General features: G+C 40.6%; 1 protein-coding gene across 4 annotated transcripts in view; it reads left to right on the top strand.

Annotated features, from left to right (window-relative positions):
- Positions 1-15,391, top strand: part of ERAP1 (endoplasmic reticulum aminopeptidase 1) — a 42,356-nt gene that overhangs the window by 4,917 nt on the left and 22,048 nt on the right. For 2 of the 4 annotated variants that reach the window (XM_055312806.1, XM_055312803.1), the window contains exons 3-10: positions 1,060-1,092; positions 1,232-1,775; positions 3,508-3,646; positions 6,807-6,941; positions 9,763-9,883; positions 10,598-10,752; positions 11,092-11,205; positions 12,845-12,976. In XM_055312806.1, the coding sequence (XP_055168781.1) occupies positions 1,249-1,775; positions 3,508-3,646; positions 6,807-6,941; positions 9,763-9,883; positions 10,598-10,752; positions 11,092-11,205; positions 12,845-12,976 (1,323 nt within the window). In that variant the 5' untranslated portion in view covers positions 1,060-1,092; positions 1,232-1,248. The remainder of the gene's footprint in view (positions 1-1,059; positions 1,093-1,231; positions 1,776-3,507; positions 3,647-6,806; positions 6,942-9,762; positions 9,884-10,597; positions 10,753-11,091; positions 11,206-12,844; positions 12,977-15,391) is intronic. The other 2 variants (XM_055312807.1, XM_055312804.1) reach the window with 1 other exon arrangement.

Genomic DNA, 15,391 nt, shown 5'->3' with positions numbered 1-15,391 from the left:
GCCCTGGTTTGCTCCACCTGCAGTGGCTTCAGTGGCCTCCCTTCATTTCTAAATCCAACCCGTCCTTCCAAACTTGCTTCGATGCTGGTCTTGCACGAAGGCATCCCCGAGTCGCTGTGCAGCCCGTGGCACGCTCTCCCTTCTGCCCCAGCACTACCTTTTATGATTATTCCGAAGACGCTCCACACTTGGCTCTGTTGCATTCTATCATTTGTGCATGAGTGTTTTCTGTCTTGCTGGATTTTGGAGTCCTTGAAAGCTGTGGGATTTGTGTCTTGTGTATTGTTATATCCCAGCCCGTGCTCCGCACACGGCCTTGTGTGGAGTGGGCATTCAACGTAGATTTGTTGGATGATTGTCAGAGAGGATCCAGGAGGCTGTTAGGTTTGTCACAAACTATTGGTGAGGAAATCACCATAAACTCTTTAAGTCATTCCTGGCTAAATACGTGTTAGATGAACCTTTGGCGTGACATTTGACAAAGACACTGCTGTTATTAAGGGTTACTGTTAATGGATACTTGCCTCCCCGTCCCCTTGCTGCTCAGCAGCTGTGTTTCCTTCCCATGTCTCCTATATGTGGGGATTCTTTACCTCGTACACTTGGTGGGGAGCCAGACTTGTCCTGCAGAAGCTGTGAAGTCCAGATTCTTGCTTTTCCCACCTCCCTGACTGGTAGTGTGGATACCTTATCTCAGCTGAAAGAGGTACTGCCAAGTTGCAGGGGCAGTTAGAGACTTCCCATTGGCAGTGGCTGCAGCAGGGTCCTGCATCTGATCTTCAGGCAGCAGGGCAGCTTCCTCCAAGGTCCAGTGTGGATTGGGGGCGGGGGGTGGTCACTGCTCAATTTCTCTGATATGCTTCTGGCTGGCTGTCTCTTGGCCTGTTTTCCAATCCTCCTGACACCTCTGTGACCCTTTTGGTGGCTTACTTAGGGACCTTGTTCTATTTCTCTCGACCAAGAACCCTGACTGATAGAGTTCATTTAAACTTGAAAAGTCAACTGGTACTTTTTCATAGGTGTGAAGACTGTTGCTGACCATTCACTTCTTTCTTCTAGGAATCAATATAGGGAAGATAATACTCCTTTCAGGTAAAGACCTAGAACTTTTGAAAGTTTGTATCTCTATATGTTAATCCTGGGTAGATATATTGTGAAATTATGCCATCTCCATATAGTATTTCAGTGACTCAATTTTTTTTGGGGGGGGGTTATACATTTGTGCCACCAGGTGGTCTGAGCAAGAAGATGATATCTCCATCCGTCACATGGCCACTTGCAACCATGCCATTTCTATCGTCCTCACTCTTGCTTCTCTTAACTGTGTCAACTCCTTCCTGGTGTCAGAGCCGTGACACTACGTCTCCGAAAGCTACCAATGGGACACCATTCCCTTGGGATAAAATACGACTTCCTGAGCACATTGTCCCAGTTCATTACGATCTCATGATCCACGCAAATCTCACCACTCTGACTTTTGAGGGAACCACGGAAATAGAAATTGCAGCCAGCCGGCCTACAAGTGCCATCATCCTGCACAGTCACCTTCTGCAAGTATCTAAGGCCACCCTCAGGAGGAGAGTTGGAGAGAGGCTGACTGCAGAACCCTTGACAGTCCTGGAATACCCGCCTCACGAGCAAATCGCACTTGTGGCTTCCGAGCCTTTGGTGGTTGGGCTCCCGTACACAGTTGTCATTGACTACACTGGCCATCTCTCGGGGCATTTAAATGGATTTTATAAAAGCACCTACAGAACCAAGGAAGGGGAAGTGAGGTACTTTTTTCTATTTTTCTTTTTTAAACTTCAAGTACTGCCTATACTAAACTCATTATTTCATATGGATTATTTCTGAAATCTCCCTTGATCATTGAATATTTTCATTTTGCGTTTCATTTACAGCTAAAAATAGCCAATAGATTCTTTTGTTTTTCAGATCTCGTGTTTTCATTCTGTTTTAACCAGTTTTCTTTCCTTCCGCTCTGTCAAAGTACCTATTTATGTAATTAGATTTCTAGTATATAATAAACATTTTTAATTCTCTCTAGTATTGGTTTCCTAGAGCTGCTGTAAAAAAATACCATAAGCTGGGTGGCTTTGAACAACAGACATTTATGCTCTCACCATTCTGGAGGCTAGTAGTCGGAAATCAAGGTATCAGTAGGGCTCGGCTCTCTCTAAATCTCTGAGAAGAATCCTCCCTTCCCTCTTTTTAGTTTGTGGTAGCCGTCGATTGTTGGCATTCCTTGGCTTGCACCAACATCAGTCTGGAGTCTGACTCTATTATGTAGCCATTCCTCAAATTTCCCTCTTCTTATGAGGACACTAGTCTTCTTGGATTAGGGCCCAACCCTATGGCCTCATTTGATTACATCTGCAAATAGATGACCCTATTTCCAAATAAAGTCACATTCACAGATAAGAGGGATTAAGACTTCTGCATTATTTTGGAGGATGCAGTTTGCCCATACATCCTATTAGAAGAAACATCTTTTTCTCAGTTAAAGCTTTTTAAAGGATCCTCATCAGCCTTGCTTTTGTTCTGTTTTTAAGGAGGTAATCTATTTTGGGAGATTTTATGCTGAATTTTAAAATCAAATTTTATTTGCTCGTAGATTATACTCACTTATTTTTCTGATTCCATATTCTTCTGAGGTTAAAAAAAGATGCTATCAAAAATAATTTTTTTAAAAGTAAATTCTATCCATATCACACCCCTAAAGATAGCCAGTGCTTTTATTTTGGGGACCATCCTTCTGGACTTCTCTCTGGATATGGATATACATTTGCATAAATGGAGCAATGTTATATTTTCCATCTGATAAGGGATTTTATTTTAATATGTTGAGATGTTTCATATGGAAGGCTGTCAGTGTACATTATTTTAATGAGTTTATTAAAATGCATGTGCATTGATTTAACTAATATCCCGCTGATGGAGATTGGGTTGTTTTCACCGTTTCAGCAACAGCAGTATCTTTGTCAATCATTTCTTTAGAATAAATGCCTAGAACTAAAATTGGTAAGTTCATGGGTCTACAATCATTTGATATCCCTTGCCATATTTCTCATCTGCAGCCAATACTGTATACGGGCAGTCTTTATAGAGCCAAAAAGCCAACAGATATGTCCCTTTAACTTTATTGTTGAGAAAGTTGAGCAGGTTTTCATATATTTATTGACTATTTGTAGGCCTTCTTCTGTGAACTGCCTGTTTATGACCTGTACCTGCGCTTCTCCTTGGTTGCTGGTTATATAGTCTTACTCACTTTTAAGTTTTCATTATCTGTCAAGGCTATTAAGCTTTTGTCAAATAACTTTCAATCAGTTTTCTCAGTTTTTAACTTTTTAAATTTAGTTTATGATAGCTTAAATGAAAACTTTTTTTTTTTAGTAGTGAATTCCATAATCTTATGATATCTCTAGGGATTAAAAACCAAAGAACACATCTATTTTAGAGTCCCTGGTGCTTTACGTTGTACTTCTTTTTCACATGCCATAATTTTAGAGTACTTGCATCAACGCACTTTGAACCTACTGCGGCCAGAATGGCCTTTCCCTGCTTTGATGAACCTGCCTTCAAAGCGAATTTTTCAGTCAAGATCCGAAGGGAGCCCAGACACATCGCTATCTCCAATATGCCGCTGGTGAGTCTGAACTGCCTGTCTACTCACGGGAAAAATCTGTTGATATGCTGTGACTTGCTTTACCGCGGTGACAGTTAACATTCATGTCACCTGTGTTGTTTTATTGCCTGACAGCTCACTCTGCTTTTTTCATTTCTAACCTTTGCTTTTGTTTCAAACAAGAATTTATCTGTAGTTAAAGAAAAAATTGGCCCTTAAAACATGTAGGATTTCAGTACAAGTGGCATTCCTGGTCACTGGTGCTGACAGGAGGGCAACTGTAGGGAAGCAGGTCAGATGTAAATGAGAGCGCCCTTCACAAAGCAGTTTCTCCTTCACCGTCTCATATGATCTTTTAAAGGGCACACCTGGGATCCTTGGGTGGCGCAGCGGTTTGGCGCCTGCCTTTAGCCCAGGACGCGATCCTGGAGACCCGGGATCGAATCCCACATCGGGCTCCCGGTGCATGGAGCCTGCTTCTCCCTCTGCCTGTGTCTCTGCCTCTCTCTCTCTCTCTCTGTGACTATCATAAGTAAATAAAAAAAAAAATATTTCAATAAAGGGCACACCTGGTCATCTAAGGCTATATCTCTACTAGTTAGTATATCATATATAGAAACTACAGAGCATAACTAAGAGTAACCATCTGATTTGTAACTATATCCACCAAATTGGGCCAACAGAAAAAAAAGTCATCTTATGTTACAAAAGGTAAGTAGTCATCGATAGCTCAGTTCCCTTTAAAGAAACCATTACCCTCCAATACTGAAGCAAATGTGGACCGTGTTCCATCTGATTTTCAAAAGTGGTGAGAAAATGGCCATGCCAAATGAACAAAACTACTGAGTCGGTGCCACGGACCGATGACAGTGGCAGCTTAGAAAAACTCATCCCTTGCAGGGAGTCTGCTTCTCCCTCCACCTATGTCTCTGCCTCTCTCTCTCTTTGTCTCTCATGAATAAATAAATAAAATCTTTAACAAAAAGGAAGAAAACTCATCCCCCGAGCTATCAGCCTGCAACTCCTGAAGCACACACATGGACTTTTGTTCAGAGAGCTCACTGCAGATGAGACTAAGATGGAACTGACTTTGCCCAGAATCTTAAAGGGTGTCCCAGCTCAGCCCTGTGCTGAGCAGGGGGGCATAATCTTAGTGCGGGACTCTGAGGGCCACAGCCAACCAACCTCTAACACAGTACCTTGAGATGCTCAAAAGTCTATGGATCACCTTAAAAATCATACCTTAATAATCCCTTCCTCAAATAAGATTCTGATAGCCCCCCTCAGGGGGCCATGCTCTGTGAAAAGTGCTCTTCTGCAAAACTCTACCAACTAAGAACGGATACAAATGTGAGTGGGATAGATATCCCACTCACATTTGTATATGAAAAAACAGGAAACAATTATGCTATTTTCCTGATATACATTTGAGATAGAGAACATACTTGTTCCAGTCGTCGTTCCATCCTCCAATATTATGACATTGCTCCCGGGGTTGTGAGTTCTCTAATTAGAGAAGCAGTCACAGCTTTAGGAGAATAAAGGACGGGGACAGATGAAACCAAAGGGGAGACTGATGACCAAAAAAAGATTGGTGGAGAAACTCGTAGGCTTGCAAGGTGAAGGCTGGGAGCTCCCAAGGCTTCACAGAGACGCTGGAGCCTCAATCCATGGATATCCAGGAGCCATTTATTAAGGAAAGGAAAATCTCCAATGTGATCTTGCCTCCTGGACAGGAAAGCCCTCCCATTGGCAGAAATCTTTTAGGACTTGCCTGAGCTCAGGCTGCAGACCTGGAATTCAGGGGGAAGGACAGTGGAGTCTCAGGGGATCGTCTTGTCTTGGTGGCTGCAAAAGCTAACAGACCATCGGAACGTTGAAGTGTATGGGCGGTGGACAGGATCTAATGACATTTAAAGTTGAATTAATTAGCCTACTTGCCTAGTGAATACCACAGCTTCAGCAATGACCATTTGGGTTAGGGTTGGGTAGAAGGCATTTAAAAAGAAAAGGTAAGTTGGAGTTTTTCAAGAGTAAACCTAGGTCGGCTATCAGGGTCAGGGTTGGAGTGAACAAAGGGTGACCATCAGACACCAGAACTGGTGGTTGATGGGTGCTAAAAAGAAGGATGAGGGCACAGAAATAGAGGTGGAAAGAAGATTCCAGGGAAAATGCATATGCTAACATGGAATTTGCCAGGCTCGTTCTTCTCTTGCTCTCTTTCTCCAGGACCCTGCCCCAGTGCTCTGTGTTGTTGCCTGGGGTATGAGACTCTCCTTTTGGGGAGCAGACCTCTTAGACTGCACCTCTATGACCCCCACCCCTGCTCCCTGACTACACCTAAAGCTGATTCCAGTGAAGCAAATCAGAGTTGGTTGGCCGAGTCAGGTTCAGGCATGCGTTCCTTTCAATTTTGTGGGAAAATAGAAGCTCTCTTTTAGGTTATATACAGTTACATGTTTGCCCACTGTAGAAAACAAATTAGTGTATTTCCAGAAAATTCTCATACCGGTATTTAAGGTCAGGTGGACTACATATTAGCAAAACCAGTAATTTCAGTTTTGCTTTGTTCCATTCATATTATCTCTGTCATATACCAAATATGGGTCAGTTTGCAACCATCTTGGGTATTTAAAAGAAATGTAGTGATGATAGTTGCAAAACTCTGTGAATATAATAAAAAAAAACCCACTGAACTCTATACTTTAAAATGATGAATTTTATGGTAAATGAATTCTATCTCAGTAAAAAAAATTGCGGGGGATCCCTGGGTGGTGCAGCGGTTGAGCACCTGCCTTCAGCCCAGGGCGTGATCCTGGAGTCCCAGGATGGAGTCCTGCATCAGGCTACCCGTATGGAGCCTGCTTCTCCCTCTGCCTATGTCTCTGCCTCTCTCTCTTTCTTTGTGCCTCTCATGAATAAATAAATAAAATCTTAAAAAAATTGAATAGATTGGACTTAATATCAAAATTACAATCAGGTATTAGAGAAATTTTATTTTATTGTATTTATTTATTTATTTATTTATTTATTTATTAGAGAAATTTTAAAATAATTATACAAATGGTGTACTGTGTACTTTGAATGTTACATCTGGTGGTTAAGAAATTTCTCTTTAGGAAATATTTTCAATGCATTGGATAATTGGGTTATTTGATGATTTCATATCTTCTGATTTTAGGTTAAATCTGTGACTGTTGCTGAAGGACTCCTAGAAGACCATTTTGATGTCACTGTGAAGATGAGCACCTACCTGGTGGCCTTCATTATTTCAGATTTTGAGTCCATTAGCAAGATGACCAAGAACGGAGTCAAGGTGAATCCTGGGACTGTCAGATTGTCACATAGGGTGACCAACTTGTCCTAGCCTGGGTGAGACTATCCTGGTTTTAAAACTGGAAGTCCCACAATTTGGGCACACACCTGAGTCTTGGGCAAAACCCAAGATTGTTGGCATCCTATTGTCACAGATGCTGGTATTTACAACGGGGTTCTAATCACAAAAACATGTGGAGAGGCTTGGTCTGGTCTGGATCACGGTCCCAGCTCCACTAATAGCTAGTTTTCGGACCTTGGCTCTGCTCTCTTTGGAACTTAGTTTAATTTATGCTTCTTTAAAATGTATAGGTTGGACTAGACCCTGCCAGTGGTTTCTCTAGTTGTTTCTGGCTATCACTTTATACAGTTTGGAAGTAAATGTCATTGACTATCTGAACAGAGGGTTTCTGGCCTTGAGAAGAAAGTAAAATAGAGCAGTCAGCTTAGAGAATTTCATGGCTCTGGGGAGGACATTTGTGGCAGCGAATACTAGAAAAAATATCTTGTTTCAAGGACTACTTTTCCCCTTTCTAGGTGCTGTTGTGTAGTGAACAACCTATTCAACTGTATGCTGGGTTCTGAATGCAAACAATGTTTGGGGGGAGAGGAGGGGCTTTAATTTGAAGGTATCTCATTGATTTGTGCACATTTTCACTGAGGCCTGAACAGAAAGGACTTCTCTGATGAATGATCGTTTGTTCCTGTAGCGGTTCTTTTTTTTTTTTTAAGATAGATAGATAGAGAGATAGATTTATTTATTTATTTATTTATTTATTTATTTATTTATTTATTTATTTATTTATTTATTTATGATAGACTTAGAGAGAGAGAGAGGCAGAGACACAGGAGGAGGGAAAAGCAGGCTCCGCCCTGGGAGCCTGATGTGGGACTCGATTCTGGGACTCCATCGCACCCTGGGCCAAAGGCAGGCACCAAACTGCTAGGCCACCCAGGGATCCCCCTGTAGTGGTTCTTATTCTTGTAGAGATCTTTCTACTTACCTGGAGATTTGAAGGTGATGCTTGAGATTTGAACATAGGGACCAATCTAAATTCAGTAGCGGAACTATCAGCAAAAACAGTCATGCATTGATTTGCCCACTTTTGTGAATCCTTTATGAAAGATTCTTTTTTTAAAATAATGTCTCTTCCATACTGTGATATTGTGATTTATGACAAGAAATATATATACGTAGTCTTTGTCCCGGTTTCTAGCATGGAGCTCCTAAAACATGAGGAATTTCCTGATGACAGCTAGAAAGGTGTCTCTTAGGTTAATGAGATGACTTGTGGAAAGCACGTAGGTAACCTAAGGATGGGAGCTGGGTACCTGAGAACTAGCCATGCGGTCTGAGGGTTGGGACTTCTGGCCACTCCCTCTTGACGTTCAGGGAGTGGTGAAGGATTGGGGATTTGAGTTCAATTACCTAGGGCTGATACTTTATGAGCCCTGACTGTGGAAGGAAGCCTCTATAAAAACCTAAAAGGACAGTTCAGAGAGCTTCTGGGTTGGTGCAAGTGCAGAGAGTCCGTGAGAGTGGCCTGCCTGGGGGATGGTATGGCAGTTCTTCCAATCTGGCTGTTCCTGAGTCATGACCTTTTATAGTAAGTAAGATATTTCTCTGAGTTTTAGGAGCTGCTCTAGCAAAGTAATGAAACCTAAAGAGGTGGTTGTAGCAACCTGCAAGCTCTAGCCTGTTGGTCAGAAGCATGGAGGGTTAGGTGGACTCGTGACTATCCCCTGAAGTGGAAGTGGGGGCAGTTTTGAAAGGCTCATCCGTCATGTCGTGGACGCTGGGCAGTGTTGGAACCAAGTTGAGTTGTGGGACACCCGGGTGGTATTGGAGAACTGCTTGCAGGTGTGGGGGTAATCCCCCCACCCCCACATTAGAATTGGGGCCCAGAACTCTTTCATATTAGTGTTCTTAGGTTTTTTATTTCTTTAAATACATTAAATGTAAATTTTACATTCTAGTAACTGTCCTATCTGAAGTCTTTGTGTGTCTGGTTCTATGTTGTTTCTGCTGGTTTTTGCTTATGGTGTGTGGGTTCCTTGGCATGTATTGAACTTAGGCTACCTGAGTTGAAGGTGGCTTCTTTCAGAGAGAATTTGTTTGCTCCTGTCGGGTGACTGGGAGCACTTAGGAGCCCATGAATCACTTTAATTCAACCTCTTAGCTTCAGATTTTTAAGCCACCTGGTTAGTGTGTGTCCAGCTGCTACTGAGTTTGAAGATTAGCTTTTTACTGATTCTCTTAAGACTTCCCTCAGCCTCCCCTCTAAAGTACCAAGCCTTTGAAAAAGACGTTCCCCCACTCCTGCAGGCTCCTTGAGGAAGGGGGTGGCTGTGTTTAGTTTACCCTTACAGCAAGGGTGTGATCCTTTTGGGTCCAGCTTTACGCATGGTGCGTCTTCTGTTGGACGTCCCATCTCCGGCGGGCTCTGGATTTTGTCTCCTATCCCCTGAGACTTCCAGTGCTGTGAAAGCTCAGATCCATCTGTATTAGACTAGTGTCCTCAGGACAAAAGCTGGCTGCAGTACTCTGCTGTCTATGGAGGGTCCTACTGTTACTTCATTTCTGGCATCTAAGTTGACTTTTCTACTGTGTCATAAGAACATTTTTAAAAAGATGGTTTTGTATAGGTTATCCAGCATGTTGTAGTTGATCAGAAACAGCATTAATATAAGAAACGGAACTGCTGATTTTCTTAATTGTCAACTATGTTGTGGAAGATGAAGCCTTAAACGTCTATGTTCTGTACAGTTGTGGAGAGAACCCACAATGGCATTTGGATAGCTGTCTCTGCCTTTCTCTTCAGGTTTCCATATATGCTGTGCCAGACAAGATACACCAGGCAGATTATGCCCTGGATGCCGCTGTGACGCTTCTAGAATTTTATGAGGATTATTTCAGCATTCCATATCCCTTGCCCAAACAAGGTAGAGATTTTGTACAGTTTTTGCAAATTGTGGCATTTAATGTTGTCAGCTCTGGATTAAATCCTCCGAATTGGCATTCCTATGTTTATCTCAGTAGCCCTTTAAGTCCTGAAACTCCCGGCAGGGGTTAACCATCAGGTTGATCCTTCTCACCCCTCATCTATACAGTAAATTTCTAATAGCAGAAGAACTTGAAAAGGTTTCTGAGGCACGTATCGTGGTGAGAATCTTATCTTCTGACTTTAAAGATAAACCCTGCTGAATTAGTGGGGAGACAGCAAAGTGTGGAAGCTGCATTTTTTTCCATTATTGGCACACGTTTGGTAGGGATATAAAGGATGCTCAATAAATTTTTCTTGAACACGTACAGGGTAAGGAAAATCTGCATTTTCCTTAAGTGGGCTTTTAAAACTAATGTGTTTGGGATTTTAGGTGGATGGGAGCCTGGGGCATCCCAAGGCAAGTGGATTATTGAAGAGATTGTTAAAGAGTTTTCAATCCTACTAGAAAGGGAGTCAGGAGGCCCAGGGCCCACCTCAGTGACTCTCAGAGCCTCTCTTTCTTGGTTGTGAAAAGTTCCTCCAGCCCAGAATGATTCCGCCCAAACCAGCTTGGCTTTTCTTAGGATCCCTACACCCATCCATTCTGAAGGTTAGTGTGTTTGGGCAATGTCTCATTTCAAGACAGCTAATAGATTTTTGTGTTGTTCCCAAGATCTTGCTGCTATTCCGGACTTTGAGAGTGGTGCTATGGAAAACTGGGGACTGATCACGTATAGAGAATCTGCTCTGTTGTTTGATGCTGAGAAGTCTTCTGCATCAGATAAGCTTGGCATTACTTTGATAGTGTCTCATGAACTTGCCCACCAGGTACACAAAATTTTGTTTTTAAAAAATTGTGGCAAAACTACACCTAGATTGCTTTTATGGGACAGAAGAGACTATTCATATTGACGTACGAGTTGGATCGCTTCATTTTTGCTTTGCCTTTTTTCCATAGGAAAAACAATTTCTTTAAAGCATCAGGTGCCATGTTTTAAAATTACATTGAAACTTTTTTTTTTACTTTGCTGAAATAGTCTATAAATGTCATTCATACACTGACATCATACACATGCAATCTTTCCTCCTGAATGCCTTATGTTTATAGCTGTGTAGAGAAGCCAGTTTCGGTAGAAATGTGTGAATAATCTGCTGTTTTCCTTTTAGTGGTTTGGAAACCTCGTTACCATGGAATGGTGGAATGATCTTTGGTTAAATGAGGGCTTTGCCAAGTTTATGGAGTTTGTGTCTGTCAGTGTGACTCATCCTGAACTGAAAGTTGTAAGTGTTTACTTATTTTTAACAGGTTGATCTGTCGTTTTATTCAGCTTTAGTGGAAAATATTTAATGATCTTCAATTATCGAATTCATTTTAACTCCCTGATAGTCTAGATAGGAATCGGGTTCCCAAAATGCTACTGAACTTCAGAGGTGTCACAAAGGCTTATTTCCAAACTGGATTCCTTATTTCCAAATCTGTGAGAGGTAGGAAATTATGTTAAATCTTATCCCACTTAATATCAAAGAAATAGAAGTAATGACAACTTGTCTGTTCCATCTCATTTTCTCAACCTTCAGGTTGCTCACTGAAAGATTATTAAGTACAGATTGCTATTATTTCAATAGGATCCTACTTGCCAACTCAAAGAGGATCCTATTTGCTTTAGGTAACTGCACATTTGTTTATATAGGAGCCTACACTCCGAAGTCACAAACTGAAGGCTTTGGAACCTTTACATTTTTATCTTAAAAATCTGGTGTTTAACTTGTGAAAATCACATGCAGTAAAGTTTTTCTTTTCTTTCTTTTTTTTTTTTAAGATTTTATTTATTTATTCATAAGAGACACACAGAGAGGCAGAGACACAGGCAGAGGGAAAAGCAGGCTCCATGCAGGGAGCCTGATGGGGGACTCGATCCCGGGTCTTCAGGATCACGCCCTGGGCCAAAGGCAGACGCTCAACCACTGAGCCACCCAGGCGTCCCACATGCAGTAAAGTTAAAAAAAAAAAAAAAAAAAAAGAAAAGAAAAGAAAGAAAACTGTATATATAAAAAAACTGTATATAAAAGGAAACAAAACTCAGAAAGCAATCCTTCACTCTATAATTTTGATTTATGCATATATTCTCATTTTCATCTTCCTGGACACATAATTTAGTTATAATGTCTAACTATTACACTACGATGGATCATAAATATTTTCCCATTTCCACATAACCCTTAAAAATAAAGTTGATTATCTGTGTATGTTATTCTATTGGGTAATATGCCCTAAGAAATCAGATTATACTTGGAGTTTGTTCTCCATTTTTTCTTTTTTTCTTTCTTTTTTTGACCACATGGTTTTAAATCTAACTTTCTTTGCTTTAAAATAAGATGGCGATGTTGTAATCACTACACACTTTAGTTCGTGGTTTGGTACTGTTTGGCTACAAGCATGATGGCTTTTCTTTTTTTTTTTTTTTTTAAAGATTTTATTTATTTATTCATGAGAGACATAGAGACAGAGATAGAGATAGAGAGGCAAAGACACAGGCAGAGGGAGAAGCAGGCTCCATGCCAGGAGCCTGATGTGGGATTCGATCCTGGGACTCCAGGATCATGCCCTGGGCTGAAGGCAGGTGCTAAACCGCTGAGCCACTCGGGGATCCCCTTGATTTTGTTTTTAAGTTAAGCTTGTCTTCTAAAAGGTAGTTAAGATGAACAAAATCTAAAAATCTAAAATGTTCACCTAAAATTGTTTGTTGGATGCTCTTTAGCAACAGCAATGCTATTTTATTTTGTAAACTGTGTAAATATGGAAGAGGTTTGGGCCAGAAAATTGAAGTATAAGCCTATTAACCCAGAACAAACATTAATCCTTTCATATTTTTTATCTAAAATAGAAATCACATAAGTGACATTGTCTTTGTCTCAATAGGAAGATTATTTCTTTGGCAAGTGTTTTGATGTGATGGAGGTAGATGCATTAAATTCTTCACACCCTGTGTCGACAGCTGTGGAGGATCCTGCTCAGATTCGGGAGATGTTTGATGAGGTTTCTTATGAAAAGGTAAAAATGGATTATAAGGGTACATTTTGGACACCAAACTGATAGACTTGGGTAGAGAGGTGATAGATAGGGTTGCGGGGTGGCTTTCCCTTCTTAAAAAACCACCAGATTGAATGCCTTCTATGCTGCCCCATGCTGCCTGGAGTTAACTTTTTACAGCCAAAGTTGCAGTTTGATTTGTAATCCTGAAGATCTTATAGTTGTTTTTTTTCCATTTTGTCATAAAGTGAAACTTGATGGCCTACAGGAACTCTGCCTCTTATCATTCAACAATAGGTCTTGATCGTGTATCATCAGGCAAACATTCCTGCCTCCTGTAGCTTGCCTTTCATTGCCTTCAGAACTGGTGTGTGATGAGTACTGGGTGTTATAATATATGTTGGCAAATTGAAATTAAATAAAGATTAATTAGTTTTAAAAGTAGTCTTATAAAGTGGAAAAAAATGGTTTGTATTGTTGAACTGCAAAATACTGTCCTATGCGATGTGTTCAATAACAGAACTGGAAATGGTTGCTAACATTTGATGGGAGATTATACATAAAAAAATCTTTATCTGGCTTTTCTGGACAAGGAAAAAGAAAAAACAAGGATTCTAGTCACCCTGGTCACATGGTAGGGGGCAGAGGGCTGTGTATTTCCCTTGGTGTAATGCAAGCTGAAGCTAAAGTCCTAGTTCTTCCTTCATGAGATCAAGGTTCTGCTTTTCCAATTCTCTTTCCATTCCCAACCATTTCTTTTGTCTTCAGCAAGGCAGAGAATGTCCTTTACCATTATACTTGGCTATCTTAAATGTAATATACAGAATAGTATTTCTTTGATGTTTTCATCAGCAGTGCACGGGAGATAAAACAGACATACAGAGGTGTATCTCAGTGGAACAGACTAGAGAGCTCAGAGATAAACCCACACATATATGGTCAATTTTTTGTGTCTGAAAAAGAAGCCAAGAATATACAATGGGAAAAGGAGAGTATCTTCAATTATTGACTGTTCAGCTTTCCCAACACCACGTGTGAAAGAATGAAAATGGACCATTGTCGTATACCTCTCGGAGAAAATAACTTGATTGAAGACAAAAAACCATAAAACTCCTAAAAGGAAATAAAGGGATAAAACTCCTTGACCTGTGACTTGGCAACAATTTTTTGTATGTGACACCAAAAGTGCAAGCAGCAAAATCAATAATTAACAAATAGGAATGTATCCAACTGAAATGCTTCCGCACAGCAGAAGAAATAATGCAAATGGAAAGGCAAACCTACAGGATGGGAGGAAATGTTTGTAAACCATATGTCGATATAGGGTTAATATCCAACATAGATAAGAACTCCTACAGCTCAGTAACAATCTGATTGAATGTTGGCAGAGGAACTGAATTAGACACATTTCCAAGAAAGATCCACAAGTGGCCAAGAAGTATGTGACAAGATGCTCAACATCACTAATCATAAAGGAAATGAGAATCAAAACCACAGTGATCTATCACCTTGCACCTCTTAGGATAGCTATCCTGACAAAGAGTGTTGGCAGGGGTGTGCAGGAAAAGGAACCCTTGTGCACCGTTGGTGGGAATGTAAATCGGTCCAATCACAGTGGAAAATGAAGTGGAGTTTCCTCAATATTAAAACTACAACTACCTAAAAGGGCTTCTGTCTTGAGTGCACACGTAGGACAGCTCTGTTTCTCTTCATGCAGGATTGACCTCAAAAATAAAACTACAGTAGGACCTAGCAATTCTACTTCTGAGTATTTATCTGAAGAAAACAAAAAATCCTAATTCAAAGCTAATACACACTTTCAAATTCATTGTAGCATCATTTATAGTAAGTAGCCAAGGAAGGGGAACAACTTGTGTCCACTGAGCAATGAATGGATTTAAAAAAAAAAACATGATATGGACGTACAACAGAATATTATTCACCCTCAAGATAGAATGAAATCTTGCCATTTGGACAAAGTGGATAGACCTTGAAGGCATTAGACTAAGTGAAATAAGTCAGACGAATACCATAAGATTTCACTTAAATGTGGTATTTTCAAAAACCACTCCATTTTGGGCACAGAACAGAGTGGTAGTGGTCAGAGGCAGGGATGGGCAAAATGGGAGAAGGGGGTCAAAAGGTACAAATTTTTACTTATAAAACTATTATGTCACTGGGCTGTAATTTACAGCAGGTTCTGTAGTTGATACTACTGTACTGCCTATTGGGAAGTTGCTAAGAGTAAATCTTAAAAAGTCCACATCAAAAGAAAAAAAAACAAGGGAATTGATGTTAGCTAGACTTAATGTGGTAAGTGGTGGTCACAGTATATACAAATATTGAACCACTATACACCTGAAACTAATAGGTTACATCTAAATTATACATCAATAAACATTAAAAAAAAAAACCCAAACCAATCCTGTTGGCAGG

This window comes from Nyctereutes procyonoides, unplaced genomic scaffold (assembly GCF_905146905.1).
Source record: "Nyctereutes procyonoides isolate TBG_1078 unplaced genomic scaffold, NYPRO_anot_genome, whole genome shotgun sequence".
Taxonomy (NCBI): domain Eukaryota; kingdom Metazoa; phylum Chordata; class Mammalia; order Carnivora; family Canidae; genus Nyctereutes; species Nyctereutes procyonoides.
Note: the sequence above shows the minus strand (reverse complement) of the source record. Positions and strands in the feature narration are given on the sequence as shown.